Source organism: Melanotaenia boesemani, chromosome 2 (genome assembly GCF_017639745.1).
Source record: "Melanotaenia boesemani isolate fMelBoe1 chromosome 2, fMelBoe1.pri, whole genome shotgun sequence".
NCBI lineage: Eukaryota > Metazoa > Chordata > Actinopteri > Atheriniformes > Melanotaeniidae > Melanotaenia > Melanotaenia boesemani.
Genome location: NC_055683.1, coordinates 37,315,739 through 37,329,345, shown reverse-complemented (window position 1 = coordinate 37,329,345; position 13,607 = coordinate 37,315,739). Strand labels below are relative to the sequence as shown.

The following is a 13,607-nucleotide window of genomic DNA, read 5'->3' as shown; positions in this document are numbered from 1 at the left end:
ATACAAATTTTTGCAGAAATTAAAATTCAGAGTCAGTTGCTGGATTTATTGCTTTATTTGGATTTGGACACATTTGCAACAGAATTGCATTAACAAACATTTAGGCTCACTGTAATCTGATTACTGGCCTCATTTAGACTAAAATAAGGCAGACACATTTGGACTGAACTCATCACACATGGGTTACAGTTTAGTATCAAACAGTTCCCTTTCAGTGGTTAAATACTTGTTCTCTATTAAAAAAAACAGTTTCTAGAGTAAAGTAAAGGAACATTCTGGTTTTTTTTTACATTTCTGCTTTGATAAAAGTTTTAATTTTGTTCACTTGAACTATCAGTACAAGGAGGCAGAAGCATTATTAAGCTGCACAGATAATCAAAGTCAGATTATCAGTGAAACCTCCAAACTAAAAAAACACTACAGCAGGTCATTAACTGTTCTTAACTAGTTTCCTGTTAAATGAACCAAAAATAAACTGAATTAAACCATAATGTTAAAGGGCTCAGCAAACACCAATAACTCAGTCATTTAGCAAGGTGTCATCAGGTTTGAATCCATCTATCACGGATCAAAGCTGGCAGACTTAAGAAAAAGGCAGATTTGGTACAAAAGAGGCAGCTGGATGTATGACGGATCATCAGTTTTCACAACCTGTCAAACGATCCTCCGCAGTTATTTTTCTGCTTTCATCTGAATGAAATCAAAGTTGGATGTGACTGTGATGCTTTCATCAGCAGCCCGGCACATTTCATAGTAACCTGGGAGGTGAGTTCTAATGAAGATGGTGATGATGATGACCTATGCAGCAGGGGTTGCAACAGCAGAATGATCCTTTAACTTCTCCAGGCTGCTACATGCAGTCAGTGCTGGCAGACCATCATTCCCTCAGTTAACTCTGTACAGTGAATAATGAACAGATGACTTCTACACTCGTCTGTTTTAGTCTCAGCAGCATTTCTTCCCTCTCTTCCTGCGGTCACGGTCTCTCTGAGCGTTGATGTTGACGGTGTCCTTCTCCCGGTCCCGTTCCCTCTCGGCTCGGTTCTGGCTCTGCTTCTTGGCCCGGAGCACCATGCGAGTGAAGGCCATGAACATCTGAACAAAGCAACAAAACTGATTCCTGCACAAATCTGCACCAGAAGCTGGTCTGATGAATGAAATGAGGCTTCTTAGATGCTGCGTAAGTGGTTTTATTAAAATAAAATAAAAAAAACAAAAAACTAATGCAGCAAGTTCACCTCATGCATCGTCTAGACCAGGGGTGCCCAAGTCCGGTCCTTGAGATCTACCATCCTGCAGCTTTTAGATGCATCCCTTCTCCAACACACTTGAATCAGATGTCATCTGCATGTCATTCATCGCTGCAGAGGCCTGGTAACGAGCCAGTCATTTGATTCAGGTGTGTTGGAGAAGGGCTGCATCTAAAAGCTGCAGGATGGTAGATCTCGAGGACTGGACTTGGGCACCCCTGGTCTAGACCAGTGGTTCTCAAACTTTTTGAGCCACGATCCCCAAAATAACATGTTGGTAATTGTGACGAATTCAGTTTACTGTTGTGACAAAGCACCTATATGCCCAAAATCAGCTTCTCAAGGAGGAAACCTCTCACCTCTTCTACGTTTATGTTCTCTTTGGCACTCGTCTCGAAGACGCGAACACCCACCGACTCCCCAAACTGCACAGCGTCCTGGGTATCCACCTTTTTCCTGGAGGGATCATCATTCTTGTTTCCCACTGAAAAAGGAAGCAAATTATTAAAAACAAAACAAAACAAAAAAAACTTTAATTTCTTCCTGCTGCAGTGCTTCCTGTGGAATCTACATCTTGGGCACAGCTTCTCTGCTAATTACCCACTGACTGAGTCAGGTGTGTTGCAGCAGGGAAACTTCTAAAACCTGCAAGACACCAGCCCTCCAGGATCAGGATTGAGGATCCCTGATCTAAAACATAGAGGGCATTAGTACTGCAGGACCAGGGACCTTATTTATAAAGCTTGCGTAGGAAGAAAAACCGGTGTACGCCAATCATAGTCAACTTCTGGGATTTATAAAAACCAAACTTGACGGGAAAATGTTTCTACCTCCACGCCAACTCTGACCCAGGCCTTCGCACAAAATCTAGAGAAACTGGAAATGGCGACACCACCGGTAGAGAATAAAATCAAGGAAATGATGTGAAATGTGAGACATTTGTGCACAATCCACTATTACCTTTCACACCACGTGTTAGATATTACAGCTGTTTGCAGAGATGAATAAAGACACACATTTGATAATAATTCTCCTAAGAGAGCACGCTCGGGGGGAAAAACAATAGGAATGTCAGGGAAAAGGGAGATGATATTAATAAGAACTTCAACCACTAAAATATGTTCTGTCATTGTGAAACAAATGTTATAAAAACAAATGTTACATGTTATAAAATCCATCCAGCTAACAGACTGCTGCCAGCATGTAGCAGTCAGTGTAAAAAGTAGTTTTGGTCCTTCATTCCAGCAGAGCAGGACGCATACTGGAGGCTGGAGGTGTAGAAGTGATGCTACGCTAATGAAACACACAAGAGGTGGATTTCCTTTTATTTATTTATTTATTCTTACACAATGCTTTTTTTTTTTTTTTTTAAATTGTTGTCCCAATTTCTGTCCAGATGGTCTTTATTTCCCACAACTCCTTGTCCACCTTGTTAATAGCAGTGATCTCTGCACCGCCCACCCAGCTGGAGCACCCAGCAACTAGAAAGAAATATTATTTAACACTAAATAAACTGCTACCAATCTCCGATGTATCTGTACATATTTATTTTATAAATTAAAACAAAGAGACAATCAAATTTGGACAAATATTTAGTGTAAACTAACCATTAACCAAGCAACCCTTAGATGTCCCACTGCAATTGAATGCAGCATGTAATGAACTTCTATCTGATGTTCTACATGAACACCACCATGTTCTAGATCAGGGCTACTCAATTCGGTCCTACGAGGGCTGCAATCCAGCAGGTTTTCCATGTATCCCTGCACCAACGCACCTGAGTCAAATTAATGAGTCATTGTGTAGAACCTGATTGGCTGTTAGAGCCACCTAATTTGACTCAGGTGTGTTGGTGCATGGATACATGGAAAACCTGCTGGATTGCGGCCCTCGTAGGACCGAACTGAGTAGCCCTGCTCTAGATCATAATGCATCATTTCTCCAGCCACGTACAAGTACTAACCCATGCCGATACCAAGTACCGATATGAGTATAAATAAATCCATTAGTTCACTGGTAAGTAGGGTGGTCCAGAATGTCAGAGACAACCACTGAGTGGTTTATTGTGCGATATATTAATTGGGTCATCCTGCAACATCATCTAAATCAAGACTAAATTCTGTCCTACGAGGGCCACAATCCAGCAGTTAATGAGTTCAGGTTAGCTGAAGAAGGAATACACTAAAAGCCTGCTGGATTGTGGCCCTCGTCGGGCAGAATTGAGTAGCCCTGCTAAATGTACGACTGGAAAACCGTCAAACTTCATTGATAAGGATAAAGTGTTTTTTGGTGGATTCAGTTTACCTCCGTAACAAAGCACCTACACGCCCAAAATCAGTTCTCTTGCTGAGATTATGCAAAATTTGGATTTTTAATAAGACATGAAAAATAACTTGTTTATGTGTTAATTTGTTTAATTAAAAAGTTAGTTTTTTCACATCTGTATCAGGTTCTGTGGTATCAGACCCTCTTGAGAATACATATAAGAGGCATTGTTAGATTTCCACTGAGCTGAATTTTGCTTATTGCTACTCATTAATATTCTGTTTTCATCTATGTCCTGTTGGTTTACGTAAAACAATAAAATTCTAATCATAAAAAATCATTTCTGTCCAGATTCTTCTTAAAGAAGCTTTTATATGCCTGCAAGTATGAGAAAAAGCAGAGGTTGATCAGTGTGTGTTGTCTGTGGGTTTGTGTGATGATCAGAAAACTGAGAATCTCTAGTTGGAGATCACATCAAGCAACAGACAACATATTATATCACATTGCACAGAGGGATGCTGATCGTGCATCCTTCGGTGTGGCTGACCTACCCAGGATCTTGCAGACGTTGTCACAGTTCTGGGAGATTTCATTTAACCACCTCTTCACATTCACAAAGGACTCTGGATTGGTCACATCGTAAACAATAATGACTCCGTGAGTGTTTCTGTAGTACCTGTGCAGAGGACAGAGGCAGAAAAATAAACATAGTCATGCCCCGGTTTCACGTTCAATCATGCAGTGAAACCGAGGAAATCTTTTTCATTACGTTGAGGTGATGGTTCTGAACCTCTCCTGCCCCGCTGTGTCCCAAATCTGCAGCTTCACCCGCTCCCCGTCCATGTCCACCGTCCGGATCTTAAAGTCCACGCCGATGGTGGTGATGTAGCTGCCTGCACAAGAGCATCAGTCTTTCTACACAATAATACTAAAACCAGAATATCCCACAAACCTTTGCTTGAATACTCCAAACAGGACCTCGTTCAGAGTAAAGTCAGCGTAATCTGGGTTAGATCAGTCTGCGTTCATCAGGTTTGCAGGTCTAGCTGAGTCAACCTACCTTTGTTTCACTTTTTATATTAGTTGTTGATTCACTAGTTAATAAAAAAAAGATTTTATGTAGCTATCAGGGTTTATCTAATCTGGTCAGACCCATTCAGAGGGAAAAGTCAGAAATGTCTTTCTGGATGAAGATGAACTGATAATAGATGTGAAACTCCATCTAATTGGGATATTAATGGTAGTTTTAATTCTTTTTTTTCTTTACACAGACCCCTTTCCTCTGAAATGTCTGCAAAAACATGCACCCTCTTCTAACCCTGGACATGTCAGGACAGCTTTCAAACCCTAAAGATGAGATGACTCAACATGATAAAATGCCTTCTCTTCTCTACAAATAAGCAGAAATTATCATGGCAACTCACCAGAGAAGGAGTTGTCTGCAAAGCGAAGCAGGAGGCTGCTTTTCCCCACATCTGAAGGAGGGGCAGAGATCAGAGAGCTTAGATTAGCAAGTCAGTAAAACCTGTTATGTGTCAAACTTTGTTCAGAAAAGCAGACCTTGTGGCATCCTCAGCAACAGCCTCCTTACATTAAAAGTTACACAGCAGGAAGTCAGATAAAAAAGTGAAACAAAGCATGAAACCTGGACAAAGGTTCATCTCACTTTCATGGAAAAAAAAAATCTACCAATCACTGCAAACCTGAAGGCAGCGAGATTAAAAACAATGAGACTAAGATATCAGGATACACTTAACCATGAAATGCACTGAAACTATTTCCAGAGTTATGAGAAGCGTAAATCTGCAGGAGCTTCCTGAAGCCTGTTTCTGCACAGCAGGCAGTCAGTACAAGATGAAATCCAACCAGTGCACAAAAACAGGCTCCTGCAGGGAAGTAGGTCATCTACAGCGACTCAGAAGATCCTGCAGCAGCCCTGAAAGTACAGCTTCAATGTTTCAAGGCTTTACTACCACCACCACATAACAGCAGCTCATCTTTCATAAACGTATGGAGCTGAGATAGGCACATACGGTTTGTAACTTGCATCTTCATATTTGTACGTTTAACATCAAATCAGGTACAAATTCTAGATATATGGATTCTACAAGTTCTACAAGAAAATACAAAGCAGTTATTAACTGCATCTTTAAAAAACGTTGTGGAGAAGTGTGATTGCATCTATCAGACAAACTTGTTCTACTGGATTTATCTGTGCAGCAGAATCACATCTGAAGTCAGACGACCAACAATTACCTCCAACATCATCACAGACTGCTTTATTCTGGATTAACAGAATAAAATATCAGAGAAAATTCAGTTTACTGTCAGAGGATATGAGAAAACCAACAGGTTTTAAAGCAAAACGCAGTAACTGGAAATTTTGTGGTAACAAAAAGTTGCAATTAGTTTTGTGTCTGGCTGTACAAGCAGGTGGCATGATGATTCCATGTCCATCCATGCTACTAATGTCCTGTTCTCACAGCATGAAGAATATAACTTTTCAAATGAATATTGAGCAGAATCTGATGTAATAGCACTACATGACAGCACCTAGGTCCAACTGGACTCAAAGCGGTCTGACTATCACTTAATTATGACGTCCCCTGAATTCATGCTTGTGTTGTTCTTACTCTCAAATGTAAGTCGCTTTGGAAAAAAGCGTCTGCTAAATGACTGTAGAATAGAATAGAATAATAGTTTGTGAAACAGAACTGAAAATTTATGAAGCACTCCCAACCTGACAAAGACAACGAAGCCTGACTAGATTCTCCACATAAGTGATGTGTAAACATGTCAAAACCAGCAAATCCTCCTTAAAAAGCTCCATCTCAACTGCGTCACACTGTTACTGAAACAAACCCATCTGGATCTCAGCTGCTTCTCAATAAACAAATTCAACTCTGATCTGGAAAGATTAGCTTCCAAGTTCATCTCCAAGGATTCTTTTTTTTAAAAAAAACTTTATTTATACAGGTAGTCCCATTGAGAGACACAGTCTCATTTACAAGAGAGACCTGCTTACCTAACGTAACATGCATGTCTTTGGAAGGTGGGAGGAAGCCAGAGAGAACCAGGGAATACACAAGGAGAACATGCAAACTCCACACGGAAAGGCCGCTGATCTAACACCTCCCCATCTGAGGCTTGAACCAGCGATCTTCTTGCGGAGAGGTTGCGGTGCTAACCACCATGCAGCCCAAGTTAGTATTTTGGGATGTGGGAATGTGCAAAGCAGCCTCATGTCCTTATGTTTGACTGGGAGATAGCTTGTTTTTTCTCAGCTTAGCATGGGAGACAGGTTTCTTAGAAAAACCTTTGTAAATCAGGAGGTTCCAAACCAGAACCAGGTCTTCCACATTCCTCTTTCAGGGGTCTACATTTGTTCTCTTAGAACTGATGTTGCATCCAACTGTTATTCCTCCAAAGGAACCTGGAAGCTACAAGAAGAGAGGATGTCATTACAGGACTGCACTGCAGGCCATGTCAAACCAGTTACTGATACTGGGTAAACACAACTTCACGAGACTAATTCTTTATTTCTAACCAGAACATGTGAGGCAGACCTACAGAGGTGGAATCAGCTGCTGTAAGCTGTGCATGCTCTTCCTGCATGCTTTACAAACAGCATGTCCACCACTCAGGTTGCATGTTAATAAACAGCTGACAAGAGCCACAGTCAACAAATATCTGACAAATCCAAAGTGGTTTTATGCTGGACTGATTGATAAAATCGGGCATTAGTGGGTTTTCTGTCCAGAAATCTGAGCTCTGCTGCAGAGTAGGAACACCAAGCTGGAAGGTAGACCACAGCTGGATCTATAGTATGATCATAGAGCTGCAGAGTAAAGCAGAGCAGACACCAAAGCAAAGCAAGCAAAGGCTCTCATTCTGAGCTGAAATGATCCAAATATACACAAATACCAGAATATAACCCTGATGCACAACCAATAACATGCAATCAGAGTCAAAGATGGAGGTGAACAGAAAAAAATACTTCAGAAGAAACATGAACATTAAACAGAATCCTTGATTGACGCCGACTGCAGCCGCCATGACACCGTTATTCTCATACGTCTGTTATTTGAGGTCTTAAGCAGCATGTTAGAAAAACCAAACACACTAGCAGCTTTTTGTTCGGCTGAGAAAACCATTCCATCCATTTTTTATAAGGCTTAGTACAGTTTGGGTCTTAAGGAAAATGGAGCCTATCCCAGCAATTAGGTGAGAAGCAGAGTACAGGGCTGAAAGAAATGTAAAAAAAAAATCCAGTCTACAATGAGCCAGAGTCAGGACAATCAAACTGCAACAGAGCTATCTGAGATACCTGAACAGCAGTGATCCATCTGTTGTCCATCGCCGTGGAAACGCACAAGAGACCAATTCAGCAGGGTATTTGAATGTTGCACTTCAACGTGCAGCTGGCAGTAAATATTAATTAACCCTTAAAACTCTGCTAGAGCTCCGGCGCCCCTGATCGCTATCACTTATATCATCACCAATTTATCAGGAACGGTAGTGTTGCACTCTGTGGGATAAACTGTGATGGATAGCTTACCCTTTAGGTGATCTACAAAGTTTTTCAGGCATTTATACCCTATCCAGGAGGTTTACAATCCAGCCACAAAATGTAGTGTTTATTCGGAGACTCTATATATCCCTGATGCAACATCGATTTAAATTAAATGGTTCTCCATCAGTTTGTTGTAAAGCTCTGCACCAGCCTTTTGAATACCCATTAATCTGAGTCTGATGTGTTGCAGCAGGAAACATCTAAAAACCTGCAGGACACCGGCCCAAGAGGTCTGAAGTTGGTGAACCGTGAAACCATATTGTGTGTTGGGGTGATGCTAGGCTAACGTTACACCCTCTAGATCTGCTGCACAGGCCAAAAAAGTGCTTGAAAACAACTTGTTTTCTCCAGGAATCATGTTAAACATTCTATACAAGTCTGTGTGAAAGGAAAGCAGAATTATGGAAACATACTTTGACTGCAGATGAGTTTTAAATAAGTCGAAATGTACTAACTGGAGTCTCCAATGATGAGCAGCTTAAAGAGATGATTGTAATCTTTTCCTGCCATTTGAATGGCCACTATTGAATTTTCCAGTAAAAACAGTCTCATAGAAGAAGGTGTTCTTCCCTCTCCCAAGTGCACATGCAGTTCCAAGTTTATCTCCAAAGTTACCGGCTCAAAGCGGCTCCACAGAACAAGGACATTTCCAGTTGAAGCATTCACCTCACACCAGTTTCACTTCACATGTTCACATCATGTTCTTTGGTTTCAGGGTGAAATGCAGCAGCAGCTTGACTATGTGGCAATCCTCCAGAGCTGTGTTGATGATTCATACTTGAGAGCCAAGACGGACCGAGTGCTTTCACCTTAGTTCCAGTTCCACCCAGTGACTCCTGCAGGGAATTTCCAGCTCCGTCAGGGCAGCGTTGACACCCTTTTCTGTGCAACGTCTTCACATCTCCATGACAGAGGGCTTTTACAGTAGCACCACCACTTAGAAATCCAGTTTTTACCAGAACTCCATCCCTGTTCCTAAAGGCAGCAAAGAAACTGTTCCTCTTTTCCACTGCAGCTCAGCAGAGGTTCCTTTAACCAACACCTTTATTTCACTTCACTTCCTCAGGTGGTTGGGTGGAAAGTCTCCCGTTCCTGGTTTCTTGACACGAATACGCCTCTCACTTCTTCTGCTCGGGATGCAGAGGTACTAAAGAAAGACAGGGAGGAGAGTAAAGGTCGTATCAATATGATTATTGGTTACGTTTTTCATTGCTGCGTGCAGACAGTGCCCCCTCCCATCCTCCATGGCTGCTCCTCAAACGACAGCTGAGTCACTAAATATAACTTCTTCATCCTGCTGTTTGAGCCTCACATCCTATAACCTAGCCAGGAAAGTTACACTACTGCAGACTGCAGCTCAGGATATCTGGAACAAACTACCAGAAAACCTGAAGTCTTTTCCAAACCAGGAGTGTCCTGGAAAACATCAAGTGTGATTCAAAACCGGGTTCTGGTGAATCAGCTCCTAAAATCCTTTAGTCACCACTTTTAATTATCATATCAATTTGTTTTTTCAAATGGTTGATGATGACAATAACAATGGTGATAAAGATGATGGCAATAATGACAATAACAGCAACGCAGATATATTTCCTGCTGATCTGTACAGCATACTGGGTAGCCTTATGTAAGAAATATGCAATATAAACTAATTTTCTTTGCCTTTTGGTGGTAATACAGCATTCATAGAGGATCATCTCACCAACTGTCTACAGGGAGGATAATATTTGTTCTACCAAACTGTTTATAAGAGAAAGCAAAAGTTATAAAACCGCCAGCTGTGATGACTGTGCAGCTAGGTGACCAATAATGCTGAAGAAACACAGATACAACTGCTGGTTTGACTTAAAGTACGTTTTTCTAATCAATGAGGAAATAGTGTTTGTGCAGCAGAGATGTCATATAAAGCAGGATCACCCTAAGGGCGCATTCACACTGGCTTCGTTTGGTCCACTTCCACTTGATGCTGCAGGCGGGTACTAACCACTATACAGAGCAAGTAAATGTAGAGCTGTGGACCACTGGTGCTACATATTGGGAAAGTGATTTTCAGTTTACTGCTAGGTTTAGGTTTTTATGTTGATGTTTAAACAACAGGAGTTCCTCTCGTTCTAAAAACCATTGCTGCCATAAATATCTTTGAGTTCAGCTTGGAGTGACATGTCCCTGAGATCAGCTCACATTAATTTAGCAGGCCTAGATTTAGTGGGTAAAGATGCTGGAAGGCTGGTGCCATTACATATCCAGTAAAACTGCCATTGTATGGTTTAAAAAAATTAAATAAGATTACAGACTAAAAATATTTAATAGGATATAATAATAATAATAATAATAATAATAATAATAATAATAATAATAATCCCTCTCATTTGTTAAGACTGCTGGTTAACTAAATATTTTAATATGTAGATGTGTTGACAAACACATGCAACTATTGTGGCATATATAATTTTTTTTATGGATTTTACTGATAATTTCATTTGAATCACAGAGTATTCAATAAAAATGTAACTACCACCTCCTTTCCCCTCAGCATTGCTGCTTTAAAAGTGATTTTCCAAACACGTTAAATTTCTGTACAAAGTCTTGGTATCACTGATACTGACTTGCATTTTACTTGGTATTGGATCGGAAAGAAAATGAGTGGTGTCAGACATCACTAACTAATGGAAGAATTATAGAATAGAATAGAAATAGAAATACTTAACTCAGCCATGGCAACAGAAATGACGCATGAAAGTATGAGGACGCTGTTGTATCATGTTTGAAACGGACATCCCTATGTACGTACATAAGGGAGCATATTTGGGCCTTTAATGCACATTAGGACCAAAGAAGTGAACTCTGGTCCGGTGCACTGATGGTGTGAAAGTGAATGAACTATCCAGTTGACCACAGGGAGGAAGTGACGTAGACCAACATGTCAGATAACTCGCATCCTCTCCTGCTGCTTATACCAAACAGATTCTGGAGAAATCCAGATATGTTTTTTTTTTTTTTTTTTTTTACCAAAGTAAAATCAGAAACAATACAGGATTGTTTTTTTGGGGGCCTGACCAATCAATGAACCAGATTTTCATCTAATTCATTCTTGGCTATAGTTAGTTTTGAGGAATAGTGTCCCCTAGTGAGCAGATGTTACTGCGTAACGTTGTCCAGGCGGTTTGGTCTGCTGGAGTAAAGCGCAATGTCAAAGCAAAGCAAAGCAAACCAAAGAAAGGTGCAAAAATTTTTCAGAATTCCCTGCCCAATTAAACAGAGTACCCCGGACTATCCTGATGTGGATGCACCCTAAGTAAACAACTGTTTAATAACTGATTTAAAAAAGAAATATACTGGCTCTGTGCTTTACTTTTTTACTAGGGTTTGGACTTGATTAATCTTGTGTTCTTTTGGACGAGGGAGGGGCCTGCTGCAGCACCCAGTGCTCATTAAGCAGACTAAACTGTATGTGCATTTATGTCAGTCTCCAAAAGTCTCCAATAATACCAGAAAAGGTCGCTAGGCGCTTACTTGAGACAGAGTTGATAGATGTAGCGCCAAAGTTGCTAAGTTGTTAGCCTAGCTCTGACATGTGCACCAGTGTATTTGGTGTATCAGGAACGTGTGCACCAACAAACATTCTGCATTGTTCGGAATTCAAACTGCAAATAAATTTAATGCATTCATTTTTTGTAATTATTAGTTTTTAACACATTACGAGTCCCACCTTTTTACATTAGATGACCACTTATGTTGTAATAACAAGTTAATCATTTACTAAAATCGACAGCTTTTTATTTTCTAAACATGTGCCAGACCAGTTTCCCTGTCAAGATCCAGATGGGGGAACATTTCAGGATTTATCAAAAGGTAACATGTGAGCAAATGTTTAAATAATTACTAAAAAGGCTATGACATCATTATATTTTATATGATGTGATTATCAAGAAAATTCTTTTTACATAAAATCTCCATTTGAGTATAAAACTCTTAAACCGTCATAACGTTTTTTTTTTTTTTTTTTTTGTTTTTTATAAATTACAGTATTTGTTACTGTTAGATACATAAGTTTGCTAAGAAAATAAACATGAAGGAAATCCTGTCCCCTGGGGGCCTCCGTAGCTACAGCAAAGCTGGAGGGGGAACAGATTTGACTGGGAAACCTGACACGATACACCGGTTTGTGGCCCTGGCCTAGCCCCCCTTTTTAATTTTTTTTTCTACCCATTTAAAATTAATCCTTCATTTAATTTGCTGATGGTAACACAATTATGATGTAAAACAGTTAAAACGAAACTGAATTACCCGACACACTTTTTCCACGAAAACAGGAAAGCCTGGAAAAGAATCGGGATCACGCTAACGTGAACTATCCAGCACCCTCTTCCTGACCGGGGGCAGAGGACAACGCTTAAAACGATTCATTTAATAAAAACTTTAAATGATGGAGAATTTGATTTAGTCTAACTATAAAACGACAAGATTTTGTGAGCCTTGTTCTGATTGTCCTTCATTCGGCTGACATGAAGTTCCTCAAACTGCAATTTTTCCAATAAAATATAAACTTCGAGAAGAGTTTTGCCGTGAAAACATGTCGCTGATTCAACTAACATGAAAGGTTTACGGGTATATCTAAACAGATACACGACTATTTAAATAAGGGAATACACTCTTAACTCTTTGTAGCTGTTTTAACATTAAATTAATTTCATATTTCAGAGTTAAGCGTTCCTGGACTCAACATAACGGCTTCAGTCCAGCAGTCACAAGTTGGAAAACTACTAACCGGTGGGCGGTTGTAGCGCGTGAGTGGCGTTAAACTTTAAAATAACTGGAAAAAACTGACCACTAGAGAGTTAAGTGATATAGTCAGGTGAACAGATAAGTTGTAGCTAATTTTTAAACATCTTAATCTGAGTTTGGTGGAGTGTTTACCGCCGCCGATAAGCAAGACAATTTCCATATTTGTTATCCCGTCTGAAATGACGCTATCGGGCCTGAACCTGGCCTGCGGAGACGTCAGGACACCTCTCTCTCTGCGGAAAAAACTTTAAACCCGTCCAGTAAAACTATGATCCATACCTCAATCATTGGGTGGGCTCGGTTCTTCGGCGGCGGGTCACGTTTGCAAACGCGCGGTAGACGCTGGAAAAAAGTCTCAATCGGAATGTCTCCCTTCCGCCGCGACCACACCTGACTGACTGCAGCTGATGACCCACTCTCATCATCTGATGCGGCGTTTACGTCACGTGGGAAAAGCCAGCTCTCTTACAGGGACAGTGAGAAATGGGCCAAACGCTACATCCTTTTTCCATATGGAAAATCTTAATTTTTCATCTGGGTTTAATACTAAAAGGAGAAATATCATGTCGCTTCCCAACTTTAACAAATTACTGTAAATACATTTTTTTACTAATAACAAGCAGGTCTATAAACAGGTCTTAACTTTTTTTTTATAGTAATTATGCTATTAAAAAAAAACAAAAAAACAAATGCACAAAGGGGATGTACAAACATTGCAAAAAGGTGCATATGCA

The 13,607-nt window shown here is 40.3% G+C and overlaps 1 protein-coding gene across 2 annotated transcripts; it reads right to left on the bottom strand.

Moving 5' to 3' along the window:
- Positions 1-40: 40 nt before the first annotated feature.
- Positions 41-13,308, bottom strand: si:dkey-16l2.16 (ras-related protein Rab-35). 2 transcript variants are annotated; one of them, XM_041971684.1, is made up of 7 exons: positions 13,153-13,308; positions 8,544-9,235; positions 4,940-4,990; positions 4,285-4,408; positions 4,067-4,191; positions 1,610-1,734; positions 41-1,095 (listed from the first exon to the last, which is right to left on the bottom strand). In XM_041971684.1, the coding sequence occupies exons 2-7, from the start codon at positions 8,638-8,640 to the stop codon at positions 946-948; spliced, it is 672 nt and encodes a 223-aa protein (XP_041827618.1). In that variant the 5' UTR covers positions 8,641-9,235; positions 13,153-13,308; the 3' UTR covers positions 41-945. The 2 variants fall into 2 exon arrangements, with proteins under 2 accessions (XP_041827618.1, XP_041827627.1); XM_041971693.1 differs by lacking the exons at positions 8,544-9,235; positions 13,153-13,308 and adding an exon at positions 6,541-7,709.
- Between the last annotated feature and the right edge of the window lie 299 nt (positions 13,309-13,607).

Excerpts from the sequence above, each read along its gene's own strand:
- si:dkey-16l2.16 (XM_041971684.1), bottom strand. The coding sequence starts at position 8,640 with ATGAGACTGTTTTTACTGGAAAATTCAATAGTGGCCATTCAAATGGCA. Across the intron at positions 4,409-4,939 it reads TGCAGACAACTCCTTCTCTG|GCAGCTACATCACCACCATC; the intron begins GTGAGTTGCCAT and ends GCTCTTGTGCAG. Across the intron at positions 1,735-4,066 it reads CAACGTCTGCAAGATCCTGG|TGGGAAACAAGAATGATGAT; the intron begins GTAGGTCAGCCA and ends TTCCTTTTTCAG.